This window comes from Centrocercus urophasianus, unplaced genomic scaffold (assembly GCF_019232065.1).
Source record: "Centrocercus urophasianus isolate 14NV4802_14NV808 unplaced genomic scaffold, USGS_Curo_1.0 seq_37, whole genome shotgun sequence".
In the NCBI taxonomy this organism is placed as follows: Eukaryota; Metazoa; Chordata; class Aves; order Galliformes; family Phasianidae; genus Centrocercus; species Centrocercus urophasianus.
The window spans coordinates 3,687,507-3,712,087 of NW_024884944.1; the positions used below are offsets into that span (position 1 = coordinate 3,687,507).

Sequence of the window (24,581 nt, forward strand, 5' to 3'; positions counted from 1 at the left end):
AGCCTCCAACGAGGGGGCACCCATACAGAAAATCAGACCTCCAAGAGAAGGAGGTAGGAAATGTGTTCACTGACAGCAAACCCAGATTGTGGAAATGACTGCAAAGCCTCCCGAGGGCCGACAGAACGCAGCTGTGCTCTCCTTACCCACGGAGCTCCACTCAGTGCCGTTTATTCAGCAGTGCTGGGTAAATATCAACAAGGAGGTTGAAAATATTGATGGGGGAAGATACTTCACGTTGAATGAGGCGCAGACATCTGGAAACAAACAAACTGCTGCAAGAAAGCGGCGGAGATATTTTGGGTGCTTCGTTGCACCGAGAGCCCAGTGATGAGCTGCAGCTGTATGGTGCTGTATGGGGCAGAGATGGGCAGGATCAGTGCTGGGGTCTTTCAATGTGCTGAAATATTTGGGGGGAAGAGAAGCAACCACGACCTGCAGCGTATTGACAATGTCTAAATGACAGAAAAGGTCTTTGGGAAATTCAAAGCTCCTGGAATCAAGTGGAAGGGATGGTAGGGTTGTGCTGGAATGGAGCTGATAGGGGTTGCCTGAACTCAACCCACAGAGCAATCTGGGAATGAGTGGGGGTGCAACCAGGAGGGGCCAATCCCCCCAGGTAAAGGCTGCATAGGTGTCCCCAGAGAGAGAGAAATGCTGTGGTACCCAGGGGAGAAGCTGCACCGGGACAAGCAGGAGATGGATGGCACAGGAATGCATCACCAGGTCAGCGCTGCCCCGCGTGCCACGATCCCAAAGCACAGCGCAGCCTCTCAGGTCCTGAAATGGCTCTGGTGGAGCTCACAGCCAATGCAGTTGGACCTTCAGGCATTGCCATGGGGATTTGTTGGCAGATCCAGCGTGGGTTCAAGGGCACAGGCTGCAGGAGGCACCAAGCAGAAGCTCAGCTGTTTACGTGTGATCATTTATTTACAGCAGTGCAATAAAGGGAATATATAAAATAACATTCAAACAGGCAAAACACGAGCAGCATCATTAGGAAAGAATAATAGGGCTCTGATTACCAATTATAATACAGCAACCTCTCCAGAAACTTCACAGCCTTACCGCAGGAGGGAAGGAAAAGCAGAAGAGAGAACTCTGCTCCTGCACTGCAGCATCACCACCAGTGCTGTGCCCTGCGAGCAAACCCCAACGGGAGCCCAGCAGGCTGATGGCGACACAAAGCTGCAGCCTTCAGTGATGCTGCAGGGGAAGAAATCAGTCCAGCAGGGCTTAATGGTGATGACTGGGCTGCGTTGAAGGGCCGCCTACAGTCAGCTGCTGGGTACCCTTAGGCGGGACGAGGACCACAGGTCCCAGGTCCAAATCCCACCCAGCACCCACAGGATGCTCAGGGAGAGCTGCCAACCCAAAGAACAGCACAACCCCCTCCTCAGCAGCACCCACAGCACCCAAGGAAAGCTTCCCCTGCCCATCAGCACAGCAGGCAGCCCAACGCTTCGAGCCATTCCAGCAAAGCCACCCCCCAAAAAATCCAGCAGTCACAGCTTCTTTCCTTTAAGCTTATTTAATGATATTTGAAACGCGTAAATTTTCTATTTCCCAGATCCTGAAAACAACATTTTTCTTTTTCTTTTTTTTTTAAGTGACCAATATTTAATTCCAGAAACATACAACCTTATCAGCTAAGTCATAAAAGAGCTATTTTACAAACATACATCTGGATAATTAGAACAATAAAGTCTTTTTAGACATTCAAACATGATCAGTAAAAATACAGGATTATTAATAAAGATTCTTGTGTATTTTTTTAAAGAATACTTCCAGATTTCTTTTTCTTTTTTTCCTTCTCTTTAAAGTAAATCTCTGTTAAGAGTACATGATTGTATGTTGTACAAAGAAAATAAAAATATTCTAACACGAAGAGAGCTCCGAAAGACTGAATTCGAAACGCAACAGCAGTGTTTTGGCTGCAGGATCCCTTTTGCAGTACATCTGCTTGTCAGTTGGCACCTTTGGGGGAAGCAGGGGCTTCTTTGGGGAGCAGAGAGGGAGAACACAACGCCAGACAGCATCTCACAGCTGGGAGGAAAGGACCGAGTTGGAGGAAGGATGGGCTGGGCAAAGAAACCAGAGAGCATCGCCTTGCTCTGCTGTCCAGTCTGAGGAAGGGAATGTACAATCACCAAGCAGGAGCGAATTAAAATGCTTTCTTACCCTGGAAATTGGAATTTAAGAAACGTTATGGCTTGGAGGGGAAAGGGGAATCCTGAAAAGTGCATTTAGTTCCAGCTCCTTCCGCACAGCGAGGCACGGCCTGAGGTTCTGCCATACAGTAGATGTGCCAGAGTAGAAAGGAATCCCTCGTTATTTCAGGTTCCTGCGCACAGATCCCTGACCCCACCATCATTTCTCAACAGGAGTAATGCCCCCTTTGCCAGGATGACCAACGCAGCAGCAGCAGGCCAGCAGAAACAAAAACCCATCAGCACGGTGTGCGACCTTTCTGCTCTCCGTGCAGCTGGGTTCAAACAGGTCGGGCTTCCTTACAGCACTGCAGCCTCCTGCACTGCAGAGCAGCCACCCCAAAGGCCTCCTTCCCTGCCGCCTGTCAGCCCAGCAGAAAGCAAAGATATTTCCCCCTGTGCATCCTGAGAGTGGAAAGGGACAGAGCTGCCCCTGGCCTCGTCCCAGCTCACATCCAGCATCATTAGGGACTCCTGCAGCTCGTAGGCTGCAAAGCTTTTGGACAGGGAGTCCAAGGGCTGCTCCTGTTTCTGGAGTGTGGGTTGCAGAGCAGCACCGTGCCAACTGAGCGAGGGGATGATGTGGGGTGGGGAATAAAGGGAGCTGGACAGCAGGTCTGGCTGCAGCCCAGCTCAGTTTCTGGCAGGGTCAGGTAAAGCTGCTGCATCAGCATGAGGCAGCATTCTGCTTCGGGGGCTAAGAAGAGGAAGCGTGGGTGCTTCTAACCAAAGGAACCGGTAGGGCTGAAGGCGGGGAGGGGAGATCCCAGCAGGTAAGAAGGGCAGCGCCTGGCTAATACTGACAGAATGTTCATGGGGTGAGGATGGACCTGAGCAGGACCCAAGGAAGAAGCAGCTCCTGCCAGCATGGAAGAGAACACTTTGGCTTGTGTTGGCAGTGCAAGGCTCCTGCTGGTGAACAGTGATACTCTGTGCAATCAGCTCTTCCAAAGAGGAACTCCTCCCTGCTCCGCAAGGCATCGGGGCTCCTTCTTTCACACCGGGCCCCAAATCCTCTCTGTTCAATCTGGACGTGAACTCATCCCTTGCCTATTTCTAATGGGAAGAAGAAGAAGAAGAAGAAGGATCTCCTCTCTAACTTCAGTTTAAAAAAAAAAGGAGAGATCTGACTCTGTGCCAACAGCTTACGAGAAAACATTTGTTTTAATGGAGCAGGGAGTGCGATCTTTCTGCTGACCACAGACAGATTCTCAGCACTTCAGGATCCACGCAATTGCAGCTGCTCCTGCAGTTCTGAGGGTTAATGGGATTTACAGGTTTGTTCAGTTCGGGTTCGTTAAACAGTTTAAAACCTGGAAAGAGGGTGGAAAAAGGGACTGCTCTGCATGCTTTGCACTACAGCTGCCCCACTGGCAGCCACCCCTCACCACGCTGCTGCCCATCCCAGGACCAACGCAGGGCAGCGCGCAGCCAGCAGAGGCTGCCCAGCATTGGCTCCGCTGGTGGCTGATGGTTACATCTTGCTCCCAGACAGAAAGGTGTCTCAACAGCAAACCCCCATCAGAACAGGCCCAGGGAAGTGCTGCAGAGCTGTTTCAGCCTCCTCTGCTCTGCACATCTCTGTTTCAGTGAGAACACATTGGCACAAAGAAAGAAACAACAACCAAACACCCCAAGCCCTCAGCAAGACGTTCAGGTACTAAAATTTACTGGCCCTATAATCAGCAGTACCTGTGGCTAACTCAAATGGCAGCCCTTACTCATTCAGTAGTGAATCAGGGACAGACACCCATCCGCCCCACATCTTTGAAACACTTCTGGGTTTGCATTTTTTTCCTTTTTTTTTTTTTTTTTTTTCCTTTTTTCTTTTTTTTTCTTTCTTTTTTTTGTTTTTTTTTGATCCAGAGAAGAGTTACAAAAGTGCTGCAGGTCCAAGTAATTTTATCACTTTACAAAGGAGACGATGATCAAAGCCAACAAAGTCAAGAAAAAAAAAAACCTATTCTCCTCTCCCAGTTTTATCTCATGTGTCAGCAAAGGAAAACCCTAATGGGAGAGAGAGGGGGGGAAATAAACTTTGCCCAAGTGCCTGGCTACTCAGAGCATGGAAAAGCCTTGTTGGACACGTGGTGATGTGGGCATTTCCCATGCAACCGTTGGATGCACACAGTTCCAGCCACAAGTCATCGTGACACCTTCATAAGTGGCTTCTTTGCCTGGCAGTTTGGGTGCCAGCAGGGAGTGCAGAGTCCAGTCCAGTGGAGGGAAGGTACACAAAGCACATCCTCTGCCCTGGGAGCAAACGAGGCTCAGGAGCAGCAGGAGGCACAGCACACTGGATGCACAGGGCCAGAACTGTCACTACCCAATTAAAACAGAACGACAACAACGACAACAACAACAAAAATAGGCAGATTAAAAAATTAAAATGTGCTTTTGATACACGGAATGAAGTCAAATAAATACAATGATTTTTTTTTTTTTTCCTTTTTTTTTTTTTTTTTTAATGTCTAAATACATTTTTTTTTATATCCTACACCCAAAGCTCTGTACATTTGGTTTGGTTTTTCTGTTCTGAAAAAAAAAAAAAAGATTTCTGGTGGCCAAGGAGAGGAGGAGTAGAATAGAACAGACTCCCTCACTGACAAGATAGTGCAGATGCCCCACAGGAAAAGCACCCATGCCTGCTTTGCTAGAGGATGGTTCACATTTGGATGGTCTGAACCCTCTTGTCTTACAGTCCACAAGGAAGGCAGCGGGTGCTGAGTCCTGACAGTCCTCATCCAATCTTCAGTCGTCCTGAAAACACGACTAACTTTTCTCTGATGGAGGAAAACAGAAAACAGTGGTGGTGAGAGAAGGAGAGGTGCAATGAGAGGCGAATGCCTGGTGCTTCTGAACAACAGCACCAGCACAGAAAGCATGTCAGTGTGAGAGAGAGAGCACACATTTAACCTGAATCCCAGCAACCACGTAGTGCCAGAGGACTGGCCACACAGCAGCCAATTCACACGGTGCCAGAGGCAACCCAGAGAAAGACTGGAATCATTTCACACATTGAGAAATCTCTGTTTGGGAGTTTACATCGATTCAGCCCTCCTGAAAGAGAAGCTGCATGTCCTCAGCTGGAGGTACAGTTGAGATGGGCTCCTCTGCACTTGTGAGACTCAATGGATTCCTCTGACCTTTCTTGGAACCAGCACCCTGTTAGAGATGCTGAAGCAGATGAAACCTTTTTGTGTGTGTGTCTGAAAACACCAATAACTGACTGTGCACTCTTTGGTTAATGCCTGATGTCAGTGTGCTCTCACTGCCTGTTCCACAAGGTCATACCTGAGTGCTCTCCTGTGGAGGCTGACCCAGCCAGCCCTTGGCGACGGAGAATGATGTAGTCTTCCTCAACCTCCTGAAAAACAAAGCAAAAACACACCTCAAGTGGCTTTTTTTCCCTCTTTATCAAGTGACTGAAGAAGGCTTCAAATGGGAAAAGATCCGTTGCACTGCGGGAGAGTGGACTGGAATCATTCTTGTGACCCACACTGGATCTCAAGACCTTCATTCAGCCTCCCCTTCCCAAACAACGTTCCATCTCCTCTTCACATTCGAGTTCAATTAAAGACTGGCTACAAACTTAACATGTTGGTCTGCTTTACACACCAGGATGCTGTAAATCCTCTACAGTGAATGCTTCGCTGTATGGACAAATGCTCAAAACATACAAAAATTATTCTGGATATAGTAAGCTGCAAAATTCATTATTATCCTACTGCAACTTAGCACCTCCTGCTGAAGGCAGCAGCATGCAACAAGAGCCAATTTGTATGCCAATAATTCATACCCATCAGGCCAGAGGTCCCTTTGAAACCCCCCCATTACACACTTGCACTTTTGTCCTGTCCCTGAAGAATGGCTCCAAACTGAAACCAAAGCAGCACGCACACCTCCTGCCTGCACCTGAACTGCTGGCTTCCTGTAACCCCACAGTGCAACGCAAGCAAATGGCACCAAAAGTTCCCCCTCCAAAAGCTTCCAGAGGGAAGACCCAGAGATTGAAAAAGGCACGACCTCCTTCCCCAAAACTGAACATTTCCAAGTTAATTTCTAAAACAAAGCCCAAGAAATACAAAAAGAGTGACTGGTGCAAGCAGAAATACAGTACCTTTAACTTTTCAAGGTTATTCTCTATCTTCTGAATATACTGCATCATCTGCACGCGTGACTCTATAGACCAGAAGGGAAGGTTTGCTACAACCGTGCAGGGCTCTTCCACTCCTCCCCAGCGGGAAACCATCATCTCCTCTGCAAACGGGGAGCTGCCTCCATCCGACTGCGTGTCCCGTGGGGAAAGGGGCTGCTGCTGTGCAGAGTCCAAAGAGCTGTGGCCACCTGCAGCACCCTGGAGAACCAGAGACGACACCTCCTCATCCGTGGAGCTCTCCTGCACTGCTTCGTATCCATCAAGGATCAAATAATTTCCTGTCGAGAGAACAGCTTTTTACTCACAGCTCGGTGCCGTCACCCCTGAGAACCACTGAACTGCAGTTTAAGCAGACTTTAAGGAAGGCAAGTGGGGAGAGGCCCATCTCCTGAGACATGTTAAAATGGATAAGAGAAAGCATCTGCGAACACTATGCAGAGTGGTGACTGCATGAGACCAAGCCAGCTTGGTTCTGAGCTGAGCTCTGCAGATCACGGCCGGTCTGGGGACCACAGCTGGCCAAGGACGAGACCAGAGGAGCTCATCACCTCCCCTCCTGCATTCATTCCCCAGCTCTCTGCTTCCAGCCTGAAAATCCTGCACACGTGCTCACAGCACCCACCAACCCAAACCATTTCTGACCTGCTTGTAGGTGGGTTAGCTTTAAAATCCAGCCTGCTGAAAATACGTTAAGAGATAATGCAGTTACAGACAGCACAGCAATCACAAACTGTGCCTAGAATTACATTAAATAATTTCTCTGCAGCATTACAGCAAAGCTTGCACGTGAAAGCAGAATTGACTGAAAACAGGGCAATCTGATTTTGATGTCCCTCCACAGTTAAGAAAGTAAACAGCGTGAGTGGTGACAAGTAATTAGATGCTTCAAGTTGTTGGCTTGCTTTTAATAATTTAAAGTGTTTCTGTAATTCAGGGAAAGACAAACGATTTTTCAATGCACACTTGGAAGGCAGCGTTTGGACAGCCACAAATTGGCTTATGAAGAATCCAATTTTTAAATAAAAGCATATTCTCAGACAAGAGATGTGGAATCTACTACCTGTGAGTGCCTCCTCACACCACAGCACGCACAGGATAAGCTGGTGTGCTAAATTTAGTGCAGGGTCACCACTTTGGCTGATCAAAAGCACGGGACTTTCCAAATGCAAAGTGTGCAAAGTCCCATGAAGGTGCTTACAGCTGCTGCCTTCGAGCTGCCTTTCTGCTGAGTTAACAGCTCCACAACCTTCTTGAAGGGTAGAAGAGAGAGGGTGGGAGATGCTCAGGCCATTGCCAAATATAGCATATGTAATAACAACGGAAATCATAATAAGCTTTTAAGAGCTTCAGACTGGGGTGAGGTCGCTGGAGACAATTGCAGTGCCAAGCTGAACTGTACGTTTCTCTTCCCAAGCTCAATCATGAGAAGCCAAAGCAATAGCTACAAAATAGCCTGAGCCATGACTCTGTGTATGGACTACAGCAATGCTCTGCCTGCAGGGAAAATATTTTTCCTACAGGTTCCAACAGTCAGCTGAGAGATAACACGGTCCAGTGGCAATAGCAATCAAGAGCTTGCATTGTGCCCAGGCCTCTGTAAATACAGTTTGTCACAGTGTATTAACCCCACAGGATTTTGGTTTCTTCTTTCATAAAATAGGAAATTCATTAGGTACATGTTTGCTCAGCTCTTTTCTGTGCTGAAATGACTGTCGAGGACTACAGAACTAACTTTAAATAAATGTCCTAAATCGTACCAGCAAGACAAGCTTCACTACGAAAACGTACTGTGGTTTTCTTTAGTATTTCCCAATTAAAACTGAGCCCAAGTCTCTAGTACTGAACTGGGAGAGGCTGCCATTCCAAGAAGGAAGGAAATAAGCTCACCTGAGATCCGTATTTGCACATCCTCCTCGTCCTTCCTTTCCATCAGCTCACTTTCAGATGGATTTTCATCACTGTGAGCTTCTCGGGCATCAAAGAAATGCTCCCCACTCTCATCAGCACCCAGCCCTTCCAGCTCCGTGGCAGAGACCTCCAGATTCACACCCATGCGGTCCATCGCTAAGTTACTGCTGGGCCTGGGGTCCCTCGCTCCCAGCTGCATGGCATCTCCTGGAGCTGGTGATTCAGCTGAAGTCCGGAGGCCATAATTAGCTGTGGGCTCGTTAGTTCCGCTTCTTGGAAGCGTGGGGTCTGCTCCAGGCTGGTGAAATTTGTTATGGTCGGAGTGCTGCAATCCAAGCTCACTTCCCCCCTCTGTTTGTGCCTCTTGAGAGACGGTCCTGAACCTGGGGAAGCGCTGCCGGTCTTCGAGGGTCCCCTTCTCAGCAAAGCCAAGCTGTTGGACCAACAGCTTTTTCAGCAAGTCCACTGCAAGTAGAGACAACATGGCAAAGCTTCACAAACCGTGTCCTCCAGAACAGAGATCAAACTACACATAAAGGCCCCTCTTTCAAATGACAGATCTCGGAGCAGCCAGCCCTCTCACTGCTCTCAGGAGGGAAGTCAGGGGGGGGGGAAAATAAATAAAAGGTCTTTTGGAGCTCTGTACCAATGCCTTATTCCACATTTCACCTTACAAGGAAGGGCAAACACATCAGTCCCAGCTCCACCTTGCTTGGAACAGAGAAATCACCTACTGAAGCTGTCCAGTGAGCTGGAGGGCAGGTGAGTGCCTGGCTGTTACCCCCTGCAAAGGAACTGAAACCCAAAGGCAGTAATGGGGGACCCCAGCCTCGAAGTAGCACACTAACCGTGTTCCACTGGATTTTGAAATGACAGATCCACAATTTTCCCTACAATTTCATGTAAATTTATTCTTACCTGAACTTCAACCCACATCCCTTTAGCGCTCAAATTATCCCAACCAAACACTTTGTATTAAGGACACATTTTGTTCAGTGCAAAAATATGACGCTGTCGAGAGTGCAAGTTGCTGTTCTTTATCACCGTGTAATGCTCACATAACACCCAGGAAAATCCATGGGCTCACACAACACAGCAGTCCTTCAGCTAAAGGGAAGGCTCTTGTCAAAATGTGAGACCCACTGTTGCTGTCAGAGGGCTGCCTACTGCATCTGCATGGCCAAGAGATGCTGGGTCACTGATACCAACTTAACACACCCCATAGACTGAGATTCTCTTATGGCTGGTCTGTGAACACGCATACTGAGATCATCTGTACAGCATTCAGAATCAGGAAAGGACTCTGAATCCTAGAAAATGGATCTGAAGATCTGAGGTAAACCATTAAGCTGCAGAAGACTGTAATTACTTGGAGAGAGAGAAAAGGGAACTGGGGCCAAGGGTATGAATGCTCTGCATTCTAGTGACAGCAAATGACCCACAGAGAAGCAGTACAGAGTATTCCCTTCAAGTGCAATTCAGGGACTGCGTGTCCACTTCTGAAATGCCAGGGAGAGATGCACAGATTAATGATTTCATTCAAATTTTAGGAAGTTATATTTAGAAACGCAAGGAATTAGAATGCTGGGTCTGATCAAGTGGGCTGCACAGCCCTGCATTCTTCCTCTGAATAAAGGTAGACCACAGAACAGAGAAAATGCTTGCGAATCTTCTAAAAACAATTTTACAGAATTATCTGTTCATCAGAACAAACTGCTTTCAGCACAGACAAGCACCAATCTGATCACACCCAGTCAGCTCCCAAATCCCCTGAAAATCTGCATCTAGACTTTGTCTTGCTCATGTAAAACATCCAACCTCATCTGCATGATTTTGCAAAAGAAATACGCCACATCACAGCCTGCAACTCAGGCAACCCTTCCTGTTCTGCACCCCTGGTGCTGTGAATGCAAGTCCATGGGGTAACTGCAATGTCTTCGAGAAGTCTGGCAATGACATTTTACAGCACTGCTCAGAGCTCTGCAATCTGATTTTGTCATCAAAGCACTTTGTGGACAATACGTAACCATTCATGATTACCCTCATTTTAGACACAGAAAAACAACAGCAAAGCAATGAGATGCCTGTGGCTGCAGTGAGCGGTGTGCGAATTCAGAACTCAGAATTCCTTCATGTCACATCCACTTTGTTTTGCTATGCTGTCATCTACAGCACAGAGAAACAAATTATTTAATAGAAACAGGCATTAACACTATTCTAGCATTGATTCAGAAGGTCGACCTCACAATTTCCATCTCCAAAGCAAGGCTCACAGGTACTTACAGTTCCTTAATGCATCCAGTGCCCACTGCCCTCCTGACACCAAAGGTAAATTGGTGGCTGTGTGTTCATAGCACGGAGAAGCCTCCTTCAGGGCCAGGTCTGCCTGTTGCACTTTATCAAACTGTCTTTCTGCCACAAGAAGACTTTCCACCTCGGACTTTTCAGACATGGTGGGTGAAGTCTGAGCATTCAGTATCAATGGAGAGTCCAGGCCCAGATCTTTGTCTAGAAGACAGAAAACGTGTGTTCAGGTTAAACAACTGTGTCAAATTTGATGCTAAACTGCAGAAAATTCTCATAATCTCTGAAAACACTAACAAATGGTTCTTGAGCACAGCTTTGACAAAAGGCTGTTCATTTCCAGGGAGAAAAACAATCTTTTTCTGTGATTTGTAATGGGAATAGTAAGAGGTATTTTTCCAGGAGCTTCAGCATCATTTCTTTACCTGACTCGTAAAAAAACTGTTCCATTCCACAGAAAAGTCAGTGCTACCAAAAAAGCCCCAGGACACAAGGAACATGCCTTGGCACATTTGCACTCTGTGTATCAAATTTACTGACAGCCTTTACCAGGCCCACTGTGTTACCTGGGCTTTGTAGGCTACTGGCAGGAATGTCATGCTGGTCTTTGAGCTTCTGCTGCTCCTCTTCTTCACGCTCTTCTCTGCAGGGAAGAAAGAAACAACATGTACTTTTAGTCACCTGTATCTGAATGCTGCATGCCAATCACTGCTTTGGCTGACACAAGATGGGCTGCTGGGGAAAGAAAAGCAGCCCTTCCTCCTCCAGCTGCTGTTACTTACTCGCCAGGTCCCGACTGCGGTAATGGAATCACTCTTCTGCTACTCTCCATTTTTACATTCCCTGCCATCTGAGCTATAAGGTCCTGCCATCTGCATAAAAACATCACATAAAAACATGCAAGATGTGAAGCATAACGGATACTGCTCCATTTAACACTTTTTAAATCCAGCTAATGCAATTACTGCTTTTCTTATCACCAGAAACGTCTAATCCTGTTGTTCTTTCAAATCCTGTTACAGTCAGTGCCTCTGTAATACCTTGCAGCCACAAGTGAAGCAGCACAGCACAATGCTCACCTCACCAGGATGTTCCAGCAGAAGGGAATGAATGACAGGACCTTAGCAGGAGCTGTCGAGTTGTTTTATGTATAAATGTAAGTGCCAGCATTATGTAACCTGTCACGTAGCACTGATCAGTTTAATACACTGCACACTACAACGGCTGCCACACGTCATACAAATGAGCTCAGGTAACTCGTGAACACCTGCACAGCTACTACACACAAGCAGACACAAAAGCTCTCACAAGCACAACGAATCAAAGAGCAGATGGAACTGAAGCAATTACTTACACGTTCTTCTCTGACACTGTCTGTGCCACCAGCTCGTAAATGTGAGCACCATTTTCTGACATGGAGATGACGAAGAATGCTTTGTTGTCTGGAGTAACACAAAGAGGGAAGCATTTAATTGCAAACCTCGTTCTGCACAGCGTCCTGACATTCCTAGAACTGGACATTACCCCCATCCAGAAGCAGTAAAAGATCATGGAGCAACCCTTCAGTGGTACTGTACACAGAGAGAAATCCAGGAAATCTGACTATTAGTCCTGAAAGAAAAGAGCCACTTCTGCCCAAGCTACTTTAAAACGCACCACTTCTCTTTTCCCTCATAGTGATTTTCATTTCTAGGGAACCTTTCATCTAATAAAACCAGACTACTTGAACAAAGAAGCCTATTTATAACTCAAGCCATGCCTAAAGAGGTTATTACCAATGCAGAGAAGTTAAACAGCTCACGCAGTGCTACTGAACAAGATGTTGGACAACCAAGAATTAAGCCTACGCATTATTCCACGTTCAACTCTGGAACTCTAGACAAAAAAAAACCCCTCTCCTCAACTGATCTAATCCCCATTTTTGTTGTCCTCCTTTGCTTGTTACACTGACCTGTTGCCACCTGACGAACCAGAACAGTGTTCAGTTTGATGATAGGACTGAAGGTGTGTTTGCTATCAGCCGTGGATGCCAAGATTTTACTGTGACACTTCAAGACCAGCTTATCATCCTGTTTCTGCAACAGCACCAGAATGTCCTCCAAGAGCAGAGTGTAGAGATCTGCACAGGGCGCAAAGGAACCCAGAACGAGTTAAAGATTCATGGCTTTCTATCACACCCCAGCAGAAAGAAAAAGGCTGCATTTTTGATTACTCATGCAGAGGCACTAATCAGTGCTATGCCATTCTAGGCAAAGCTTGCAAATCTTCCTCATCAAAACTACAGCAGAGAGCTACAGATGGGATTGGATCATCTCACGACTGACTGCTGTGTCCCTGCATGGCCTTAATGATACTCCAGCACATTTCAGAATTGACAAGAATGATTTAATCAGCTTTGAGAAACACATACACATCATTATAGGTGGCAGTACGAATCATAATTGGAAACTGCAGAAATGCTTTCTCTCTCCCTCCCTCTCTCAGCAAGCACACACAAACTGAACCCCACATCAGCTGACAAGGAAGACTCACCGATAGTTTTGTCACGATTAACCTTCCAAGTCAAAGGTCCTTCGTGAAGCATTTTTCTCTTTGTGAGATCCAAGTTCTGTCAGCAGGAGGAAGAAAAAAAAAGAAGCAGCACTATGAAATGTCTAGGAAAGCAAGCAGTGGTAAAGCATAGAAGTGTCAGAGGGAAGGTAACCCATAGGTGCTCCAATTTGAGCAGCTAAACCCAGCGTGGAAAAAGAACCACGGAGCGAGAACAAGGCATGCTTGCACATCAAAAGTCTTGTGAGAGGTGTCTTTCATCACTTGTCCTCATTCTTTGATCTTTTGACGATGTTTCAGGTGAACACATGGAGAATTTTCCTTCTAAGTAAAGTTCTTAAGGCATCAGAATGTCATCTGATTTCTAGGAGCTTTTGCAATAGCCCATACAAAGTCTGCAGTCCCAGTATTACAACTGGTTAATGCTTCAGCACTCTATTTGCAAGTCAAGTATGCCCACGAATGACATACTGATATAAAAAGCATTCCAATGATCTGATGGACTTTATAATGTCAATGGATTCTTCAGTCATTTCAGTGCTTGTGACATTTAGATCTGCAGGCAAGTAGAAGTGACAATTTTCACAAGTCATTCCTTCCAAGTCTCAGTCTACAATCAATAACAGCAAGCTTTCATAACTGCCAGTAAGTTCTTCATTTCCTAACTAAATGCTTGTGGGTTTATTTGTGGAAGATTACAGGATATAGTTTTATAGGCAAGTCATCACATAAAGATTTCTTTGAATACACACCGACTTTGGAGAATATAAAGGAGTGATAAATAAACAACACAGAATCTCTAAGTGAGACTGGCACAGACAGCAGTCAAAGTATCAAATCATCATCACCCTCTTGGTATCTCACTAAGCTTACAAGCTCCACCAGCACTCCTATGTGCAGAACCACGTTGTTACATCCACGGAGATGTTCAGGAAGTCAGCAAAACTAAAGGTTTATCTCCAAGATTGCACATCTGAAGATGGAATAGGAAGAGCCACAAACAGAGCAACGGTGCTGCAATCAGGACTCAAGGAGCAATTGCTTCAGTGCTGCCACTTACCCTGAACTCATCCATCATGGGATCCTCAGACTGCTTTAAGTAGGACAGGTCGAGACGGCGCTGATAATCTTCCAGATGCTGCAAAAAAAAACAACAACCCACAACAAACCATTGAAAATGGTCACTTGGATTATCAGAACTCTAATTAGAGTCAGAGAGCAGGCAGTCACGAGTTCCCAACTGCCTGGGATTCCTGTTCTCACAGCAGTACTTGTGCCACAGAGCACCTTTCAGCACAATACACGGTCACTTGTGCACAGATTCCAGCCATGTTGCACAGCTTGCTTCCCTTCACCTCCCTCTCCTCACCCTGACCATTGGTGTTAACCCAGCTCAGCTCCCACCTGCTTGTTCTCCGATTCCTTGACAGCCTGGTTCACGTGGTTAAGGATCTGACGGCAGTGATCTGCTGCTTTCTTCACTTTCTCCTTCTCTTCAGGCAGTTCTGCAAGAGAACAGGGAAATGCAATCACTCTCTCTGATAAAGGATGAAGAGGGCACAAGTGTCGTGCTGCTTGCTGACCGCAAACAGGCTCCAAAAACATCTTCCTGCTACAGCAACAGCATGCAGCAGTTCCCTTTCCAGCCAGTCTCTAGATCATACAGACAGACACAGGTGAGCCCCATCAATTCTCACCAACACAAGCCACATTATGCATGTAGTTAACTGGCAAATAAACAAGTTCATCAAGGGTAATGGAGTGTCACACGCTTTCTTAATTATGATTAGAGTGACTTATAAATACAGTACATTTTTTGCAAGTAATGAAATTACACTGCAATAGTTATCTGCTAGTAAACTTGAAAAGGCATTTCATGGTCTTATGAGTCCTCTTTGTCTGTTACACTGGAAATGACTTTCAGTGTGGCACACAGCTGCTGAACTCAAACCTCTGCAAGAACAGGTAATGTTCTGCAGTGCTGTACAGATGTGACAGCTGATGAGAGCTGCACCAGGACTCTGTTGGCCTCTATAATGTGGGATGATGCTTTTTTCCCCAAGTTCAAACTGCTTCTTCAAGTTCTTAGTTAATATCATACGAATGGCCTTCCAGCTTTTTATATGAAGTTGATTTTATATCAGACTTTCGGGGCGCAGGTGAGATGGAAATCTAAGCACTCTTTCTTCCCTCACCTACTGGGAATTCTGAACAAATTCTATGGAGAACTGATCAGAACAGCACAACCCTTTGGTCGATAACATGGAAATCATGACCTTAAAAGAAAACAATCAATTTGTTCTGCATTATCTGCTCTTTGTTCCCTTCTTCAGAAACATGTCGATTTGCATCAGCCTCAGCACTGCATGATTTTTGCTTAGACTTTGTGATACTTTTTTCTCTTCCTTGCTCAGAACTGTCCTACATCCATCCATGCTCGTTTAAGTAACTGCATAACTTGATGAGTTTTTATTAGATTCTTCGTTCTCCATATTTTTATGTTGGCAATGGACGACCAGGGATTTCTGTTATTGGAAGATCTTATTCTTTTCCCTCTCTCTCAAGTGCATCTACATGGAAATTGGAATTCATTTAAATGTGTTTTCTCTTAATAGCCTGATTAGCTATCTTGGTGTGCTAAAGAAGAAAGTAAAAATATGTTTTTCAGAGCATATTTATTACTGAAAATCAATTTACTGAAACAAATGAAGTATCATCTTCAGTGATTGAATTCTTTCCAGTTATTTCCTCCAAAACTGTAGAAAGGTGTTAAACATGCCTACAAAATTACAGAAAGAACAAGCATGCTAATGACTGCTCAAAAACAGCAGCACAGAGGCAAGCTGCCTCTCTGTCAGCTCAAGTTTCAGTTTATCAGAACATGAATAAGGAGGAGTGAAATGATGCTCGCTCTTTTTCCTGTTTGTCTCCTGAATGTAATTCCAGCTACTGCACTGCTGTGTACTCACACAGCATCAGGACTGTGAGGGCACAGAGGAAACATTTCCTTCAGTTTGGTTGTCACAATGACTGAAAACAGGTAATAACGGTAACAGCATAAAATTAAGAAGCAGCCTGAGAACTGGAGGAAGGGAAGAAGACTGTCAGGAATTCCAGTTCTCTTTTTCAGAGACTATCAGCAAATCAAAGTGCTTTTGTCAGTAATTTCATGAGCAGAGTGGTTTTATCTTCAAAACTTCAGCTTCCACCCCTCGAACTTGTCAAGACCACGTTTAAATGATTACATGTATAACCCAACACAGACTGCCATTCACCTATCCCAAACTAAATCCCCCTGCCCTTCTTATTTTAGCTGGCCCTGCTGGGAGGTTATCAGCATGCAGATGGCTTTTACTGGGTTGTACCAGGTTGGATATTCAGAAAAAATGGACTGTTGGGAAGAGTGGTAGAAGAGGCAGCCCTGGGAAATGGTGGAATCATCATCTTTGGAGGTGTTAAAGAAACATGGAGGTGTGGCACTGAGGGACACGGTTAGTGGGCATGGTGGGGAGGGGTTAATGGTTGGACTGGATGATCTTAGAGGTCTTTTCCAACTTTAATGGTTCTGTTCTGTTCTGCTTTTCAGGAGAAGAAAAACGAGTTCAATTGAGAAAAAAAGAGACTGGATTTTTTAATTCTACATATTTTGAAAGAATTTATTTAACCTGTCCTCCTGTGAGGAAGGCAGCAATGACATCACAGCAGTGACCTGTAAAATTCAACTGTACTTCAGTCCATGCAATGAAATCACATTTGCTTAGCAAACCTGCTGAGACACAAGCACCAACCACTGGCTACCTGGTGGAAATGCTTTACCTGTGTACTTTGCAATGTTATCCAGCAGAAGGGGGTACTTTGTCAATCTCTGCATCTCTGTTGGAATGATATCCTTCAGCTGCAGGCGGCGACACAGGGGATTACTCTCAGCATCCTAAAATTAAACAGCACAATAAGTACGTTTGTCATTTTTATTAAGAGTATAATTACCTGAATGTGTAACATCTATTCATCACGTAAACGTCTATTACTTCACCTTCTGGTAATTAAATACAAGACAAGAAATGCCAAGATCTATCATTCAGACAATACATCCCTTCTCGATTTGCAATTACGTACAGGAAGGGTTCACAAAGCAGTGGCTTCCTTCCCTCATTACTGCACAGAGGCCTGGCAGCACCTCCAATCAATCTCAGTCACTGCCACACAGGGAAGATATCAGTTTAGCTCTTCATGCTATAGCAAAACTACAGTACATTTTTCAAAATAACGTCAACCTTTGCATTACTGCAGTTCTTCCCAGCTGGTGGTAATGAAGATAATGTTCTCCTCTCCAAATGCCAGAAGTATTCAAGCCCCTTTCCTGGTGGGCAGAATAGGTTTACAGTATCTGTCCTCTGACTTTGGCATGCATCATAATTGCACTGCTATAAGCAGTTTTTCCTCACAGAAGTACTCAGCCTTGGGAAACAGCCACCCAAGTGAGATGTGATGCTGCCTGGGGCAGCATGTGCTTTCCTTCATTCCAGCACGACATTGTGTATGGCAATCTGAAGACAATGTGAAGTGCAATCTCATTAACTGTAACGACTTAATCTAAAGCCCTTCACTATCCCACACCAGCAGCTCAAACCCTTGCATAAAATTCACCTGCACGAAAGTCTGGAAACGAGAGTCTTTCTTCTGGCGGGACTTTATGACCTCTAGAGCAAAGGGCTGGTTACTGCAGAACGTGGCAGTGGCATGTTTCAGCTTCTCCTCTGCTGCTCCACTGAACTGTGCCAGAAAGTCACGAAAGCCAAAAATTAGACAGACCCAACTTCAGCACGAGCTGCTGTCAACAGACATCAAGCCATGTAGCACCACTGCTCTCAGAAGGGAAGGGAGGAATAGTAGCAAAAGAAGGGGGGAAGATGGGAGGAAGAGGGGGGACCTACGACAATCATCAAAGCACGTTACTGATGGCATTATCCAAATGCCCCTTTAATGCAGACAGCCTGGAGACATCAACCACCTTGCTAGGAAGCCCAACACCCAGCCTGAACCTCCCCTGGCACAGCTTTCTGCCATTCACTTGTGTTCTATATCTGAGAAGTTACTTCCACGGAATACATCATTTTGAACATTCTGTTTTTAAGCCTTTGTTTGTCCAGTCTATTCAGAAGCCCTGCTATGTGTAAACCCAACATCTCTCCTGTCACCACTCCCAGCATTTCCAGTTCTCTCCACAAATGCAGATTCAGGGAGAGAATACAGTCCCCCACTGTTAGCTGTAAGAGAAGTGCAAAAACAGCATTCGGATGAATGACCAGTGATTATTTACCAGGCTCTGGTCAGCAAAGCCAAGACCAAAGGTCCTGTTTCTTCAGGATTAGCCATGCTTAAAGACAAGAAGATAACAGAAATATGGCTAGGGAAAACGACAGCCACGAGCAGAGCTGAGAAATGTGCTGCAGATGACAGACAGATAGACTATCACTGCCATCCTTCCCATTCCTACCGCCCAACTGGTGATGCAGCAAAAGCAACTCCTGAAAATACACTGGAGAATGAGATTCTAGTTTGATTTTTGTGTTTTAGCCACTTAACCAGACACTAGCCATGGAACAATCACACTTGTAAGGTCTAGCTTGCTTTAACTTGTTCAAAAACGAATGCACAAGCTATTTTTTGCTTTTTACAACACACGGGGGAGAACTAAAAGAGGTTTTTCACTACCAGCCACATCTGATTTTCATTTTCCTCCCTTTTTTTCTGGGATACGAGACAAACGGCGGGATTACAAAAATATAAATCACAAGAGACTTCTGCATGAACATCTGAAAAGAATAAGCAGATCAATCTTCAATCCCATATTAAGTAGGCTTGAAAACAAACAACAAAACAGGAGACTCCCAGGAGAGACTGAAAAAACCAAAGAGCTTCTCACTCCTGCTCCCATCGTTTGGATCTCATCTTTGAAACAAAGCCTGCAACAGCTCTACAGATCTGAAGAGGCTCAGCTATGCAAACTCTACGACTGGAAATCATGATTTTAAAATATCTTTAACTGCACCAAAGGTGACGTAAGGCTTATTTCAATATTATTGCAGTAAATTGTGCTGCTACATTTCTCAAAATCCTGCTCTCGTTTTACGTCTCCAAAACTATGTTTCTATTTTACCAGTGCACTGAAAGAAATGTTTTCTTCTTCTTTTCTCCTACCTCCAGTCAAATGAAAATCCTTTGATTGTTTCTGCTTTTCTCTAAACCTCTTTCCCTAGCTCTTTGTTGGCTCCATGCAAATAACTGCTCTCAGACCTTCAATTCCCATTAGCTGGGAATTACCTTCATTAGCCTCTGACACCATAGGTCACTTCCTGAAACACATTTTCAAGAATAAAAATGGAATTTACCCAAGAAAGCAAATCCTCCCCAATTTGGTCAATAACAGAAGTCTCATTCCTTTTCCGGACCGCTTTCATCTGATCATTCAATGCCACTTAGAAAAAAAAAGAAAAAAGAAAATTTTATTAATACCATTTGCATGCTTAATTTTCCTTACTTTCCATTTCTTTTAAAATAAAACTTCTTCTAAGAAAGCACCAAACATTGAAAAGGTGTCCTGCAATGTGATGAATTCAGCAGTACCTAAAAAATGTTACATCCCTCCTTCGCACTTCTATCTCTCCTGTGTTTCAATGACCTCCAAGAACTTTTCCAGTCTTGCCTTTTCTGAGGCTCAGTATCACTGACCTTTTAAAAACCCAGGGCTCATGCAGAACACACTTCAAGCCACCTGCCTAAACAACTGCCTTTACAACTGATTATTCAGTGACAGAGCAGAAACTGTGATTCTGAGCAGTCCTTCCTCCAAACAATTAGAAAGAGTGACCCTTCAAAACCACCTGCAAGACATCAATCCTCCCATGGCTTTTTCATGTTTTCCTCATCGACAGCTGCAACTTTCTGAGCATTACCCTACAAAGAGTCTTCATCAAAGCACTGCTGTTTTCATCAAACTTGAATGAGCACAAGAGTCTGCGTACACTGATACAAAAAAAGCAAGCATCTGAACTACTGAGCACACGCCTTCTTCATCAGAATATCTTTGCAAATCAGAAAGGAGAAAATTGTGTGTGGAGGGGAGAAGTGCTGTGTGAGGCTGCCTCTTGGTTCAAGGTACCTGCATCCATTTTTCTCAGGTATTTGTAGCCTGAATTCCAGCTCAGACTGCGAAGCCAAGAAGCACCTCAGCCACTCTTACCATGAAGCCCCAGGATATCCTCCAGGTTTGAAAAGATCTTCTTTTTGTCACTGGAGTTGAGGATCCCTTCCCGGGTGACACGCTGGTAGAAAACGTTATGCAGAACCTTCAGGGTGCGGACATGAGCTCTCTCAGTGTAAAACAGCTCTGCAGAGAGAGAGGAAGGCAGGACTGTAACTGCTGACTTCAAGATGTGACAACGTGGACTCAAATGTGAACCAAATACAAGTCGGAAGTATGAACTTGCAAACATCTCCCTCATCTACATTCCATATTCCAGGCTGCTCCACAAAGGTGCCACACTCTACTATGCTTCCATGTTTCAAGAAACAGAGAAGTCAATTGATTCATGACTCGGTTTACCCTACACAAACAGTGAGCTCCTAGGGGCAGGTATTGGCTGCTCAGATTGCTCTGCAGGACTGCAACACCTGAAATTAAAATGAAGTTTTGAAGACGAAGTTTGACAATGGCTGCACTGTGGGTGTTTTCCAGCTGCCTAGACAGCGCCTCTCACTTTCTTTTACAGAACATGATACTGCAAACTGGTTCTTCAGTGTCAAAACACTGAAATATTAATTATTTCTCCTCTAAGGACAGGATCAGTCTCATCCCTGAACTTTTCAGTAGCAAATACGAGTTTCACAAACATGAACTCCTCAAGCCCAAAGCAACACATGGCACCACACTGGACAGATTGGTGACAAAAGGCCTTGTTTTAGATTTTAACAGCTCTAAAGCTCTGCAGGACAAGATTTCAGCTTTCTGTTTGGTAAGATAGGAAAAAAATATCCATCTCACCATTAATCACTTCTTGCCTCTTGATCTCATAGGGTTTCAGCCCCATCAGCACTTCTCGGCTCACAAGCTGCTGCCAGTTGGGAGGGTCTGTGTCCATGTCAAAGTCATACAGCTCATCCTCACTTTGCACATCTGCAAAACCAACGCTGTCCATCCTAATGGGAAAAATATGCCACATCACTCTCATTTCAGGCATGGATACAAGGAAGAAAGAAGAGAAAAATCGAGGCACGCACAGCAGTTGTAAAGCATTACACAAATATGCTCTCTAATAAGCTGTTCCATGTCTGAAACTACGAGAATGCTTTGCAATTTTGCCCTTTGCAGAACAACTAGGAGTGAATATCTGTTCTTGCAGTGTTTTCATAAATCTCCTTCCAGTGTTAGAGAAAAATAATTTGCTTAGGGTCAAATAGCAAGTCAGAGAAAGGGCAAGTCACTGTTTCTTTGCAGAGACACAGCTAACATTTAAAAAGAAAACCCGAGAATCTCAATTCCATCACCCATCAATTCCAATCAGCAGATGTAGCACTTCCTGTCTTTCACTCATTGATCAAAGGCTTTATCTGCATACGATCTGCTCCACCTGTCCTATGCACAGGTGTTCCATTTCATCCATATGTTACTTAAGAACAGGAAAAGATCACACAAGCAATTGTAGTGGCTCAGAACAACGAACACTGCTGCGTTCTGCTTCATAACCAATGAAAATGTCACTCAAATCAATTAAGATGAAACAGTTTCAAGCACACTTACTTGCGAAAAGGCTTTGGTGTCCCCATGTCGACCACTCTGCAAAGAAAGAAAGGAAGTATGAGGGAACCATGCTCACAGCTGTGCTACAGCCACTGCCACATCCTGAGGCACCACGGTTACCTCTCTGACTCTCCCTCCTCCTCTGGCAAGTTTTCCAAGGGAGATGGGAATTCAAAAGTAGTGTTGGGTGTGCGGGGTGTGCCATCCACACACTCATTAGCAGGTGGGGCTTCTCCCGTCTGCTTCGAGCCTGAGAGGGAATGAATAAGAAACATCAAAAATCCTATCAAGCTGGAGTGCATTAGAGTATATCTTCACAACCTCTTCACAGCCTCTTCATTCACAGCCTCATTCCAACTCAGAGCTAGAACTGAATTTGTAAGCTTGGTAAGAATAATCTCAATTAGATATGTTTCCAGGCAACACTGATTTGTGCAGCAGGCACTTCAGGCTGTCTTTTTCCCACTGGATGATCCAACAACACCATGACAAAAGCCACCAGACAGTAATTTTTGGCCACGATAAGATCTACTGACTTGATCAAGGATCAAGTCTGAAAAGACGACCGAGCACTCAGGAAGATTATGTGACATAAACACATCTTCATTGCTCAGGTCCCCTGCATTAGAGGCATCCTTTCTGTATTCCACTCCAAATACAACTTACAACAGAGTCCCTCTGCAACAGTATCATCCTAACCTGATTCACTGTCCTTGTTTCCCTCTGGAGATGAGAAAGGACCCACTGCCAACGGAGACATGGGGTTGGCAGGTGGGTATGGTGCATCTGTGCCATCGCTGGAGGACCCACTCTGGCGCACCTTGCCCGAATCTGGAGGCTCTGGGCTAACAGAAGGCACTGCAGGGATGTGCTTTTGGTGGCGCTGCTTCTGTATCTCCATGGCTCTGCCAACTAAACAAAGACAGAGTTGTTACACGGCTGAAAGAGCTTTTACCTGCTCCCAACAGAATCGGAATTAGAATTATTTCAGGATACCTACATAAAATGCGTTTTTAAAGACAAATCTTAATTTAAAGAAGAAAATTCTGCTGAGTCTTGTTAGTGCTTTTGTGTGTGTGTGTGCATATTTTGTTTTCTTTTTAAAGACAGAGTCTGATCGGTTTTCAAGCTCATTCTTGGGGTGCACACATTTCCTTGTCTGACATACTTGCACTGCTGTCATGTCGGCTCGGTCTCCTCGGTGGACCCAAGAGATTAGGAAAGCCTCTCCTCTTTCCTTTTTCATCTCCTTCTTTCTCTTTCTTGATGCTTTGCTGCAATAATACAGAGGACAGAAGAGCAAAGCAAACAGGTAACTCATTTTTTCACATTCAGTTGTTTACTGACGTATTGACTAATTATTTCAGATAGCAGCAGCAGTTTGGTACAAGTTCATTTGTACCAACCTATTCAGGGTTCAGCATCCTGCAGCTAACAGCCACAGAGAGCAGGAGCAGCTTATGAATAGTGTGTAACAGGGTTATAGCAGCAGGGAGTCACAGCATCCTCAAGATGCATCTGTTAAAAGCAAAAACTCACACCCTGGTTTTAACTTAGCAGCTAAGGAGCTAAAAAACACTCTCCTTCCTGGGTTAAGAGACACAGCCACAGCGACCAGCAGCGCCTTGTTTCTCTAAGGAACAACCTCGTGACTCCAAAGCTCCACAACCATACAGATTCTAATCTGGGAAGGAGAAATACAACTTAGCATACCGCTTCAGAAGGGCTGCTAATGCTCCATCTAACCTTTTCACACTGTCAGTGCAGAACTGCTTATGACAGCCCTAACATTTCAAAGGAAGGTGGAATGCTGATGAAAATATACAGTTACTGAGACCAGACACATCCCCATACTGTAAGAGATGACAGCAGAGATGGAGTTTGGGTGAGAGAACTCATTCTTAGGCAAGTTTCTTAAGACAAAAATTGAACTATACTGACCAATTGCCCGAATGGATGTATCTGAAAACATATGTAACATATGTATCAAGGGTAGATAATGGGAAATGGATTTAAGTTGAGGGAGGGAAGATTTAGGTTGGATGTCAGGGGGAAGTTCTTTGCTCTAAGAGCGGTGAGGTGCTGGAACAGCTGCCCAGAGAGGCTGTGATGCCCCGTCCATCCCTGGAGGTGTTCAAGGCCAGGTTGGATGGGACCCTGGGCAGCCTGGGCTGGTATGAAATGGGGAGGTTGGTGGCCCTGCATGTGGCAGGGGCTGGAGATTCGTGATCCTTGAGGTCCCTTCCAACACTGGCCATTCTGTGATTCTGTATAACCCAATCACAGCTGTTAGGCTTTCTGTGCAGCTTGACAATCCTAGATGCTCTTGACACAATGAAGGCAGTAAAATCACACCAACTTCGTGGTATCATACAAAAGTATATTTTGAGTTCTAATGAAGCATCCATGCTGGGCAGCTTTACACAAATGCACACTGGCTACAGCACTACTACCTTGATCTTTGGCAAGAAACCAATACGGCCACGCTTCTGCTCCAGGTTCCGAGCCTCTTTAGCTTTGACTCCCAGGTGCTTCATGTAAGTAAGAATCACATATTGTATGGTGGAGCTGTCAAATAAATACAAGGATGGATGTTAAGCAGAAATGTACTGGGAAAAATCCATTTTGTTAAGAAAAGAAAACAGATGAA

General features: G+C 45.1%; 1 protein-coding gene across 4 annotated transcripts in view; it reads right to left on the reverse strand.

Moving 5' to 3' along the window:
• Nucleotides 1–1,515: 1,515 nt before the first annotated feature.
• ARHGEF12 (Rho guanine nucleotide exchange factor 12) overlaps nt 1,516–24,581 on the reverse strand; it is a 66,812-nt gene continuing 43,746 nt past the window's right edge. For 2 of the 4 annotated variants that reach the window (XM_042832217.1, XM_042832215.1), the window contains 22 exons: nt 24,382–24,499; nt 23,100–23,205; nt 22,631–22,843; nt 22,052–22,181; nt 21,932–21,967; nt 21,176–21,330; nt 20,375–20,521; nt 19,524–19,609; nt 17,779–17,904; nt 16,948–17,062; nt 14,536–14,636; nt 14,192–14,269; nt 13,114–13,189; nt 12,533–12,700; nt 11,936–12,023; nt 11,364–11,453; nt 11,148–11,224; nt 10,561–10,785; nt 8,257–8,742; nt 6,331–6,647; nt 5,505–5,577; nt 1,516–4,993 (listed from right to left, as the gene is read on the reverse strand). In XM_042832217.1, coding sequence (XP_042688151.1) covers nt 4,983–4,993; nt 5,505–5,577; nt 6,331–6,647; nt 8,257–8,742; nt 10,561–10,785; nt 11,148–11,224; nt 11,364–11,453; nt 11,936–12,023; nt 12,533–12,700; nt 13,114–13,189; nt 14,192–14,269; nt 14,536–14,636; nt 16,948–17,062; nt 17,779–17,904; nt 19,524–19,609; nt 20,375–20,521; nt 21,176–21,330; nt 21,932–21,967; nt 22,052–22,181; nt 22,631–22,843; nt 23,100–23,205; nt 24,382–24,499 — 3,022 coding nt within the window. In that variant the 3' untranslated portion in view covers nt 1,516–4,982. The remainder of the gene's footprint in view (nt 4,994–5,504; nt 5,578–6,330; nt 6,648–8,256; nt 8,743–10,560; nt 10,786–11,147; nt 11,225–11,363; nt 11,454–11,935; nt 12,024–12,532; nt 12,701–13,113; nt 13,190–14,191; nt 14,270–14,535; nt 14,637–16,947; nt 17,063–17,778; nt 17,905–19,523; nt 19,610–20,374; nt 20,522–21,175; nt 21,331–21,931; nt 21,968–22,051; nt 22,182–22,630; nt 22,844–23,099; nt 23,206–24,381; nt 24,500–24,581) is intronic. The other 2 variants (XM_042832218.1, XM_042832216.1) reach the window with 1 other exon arrangement.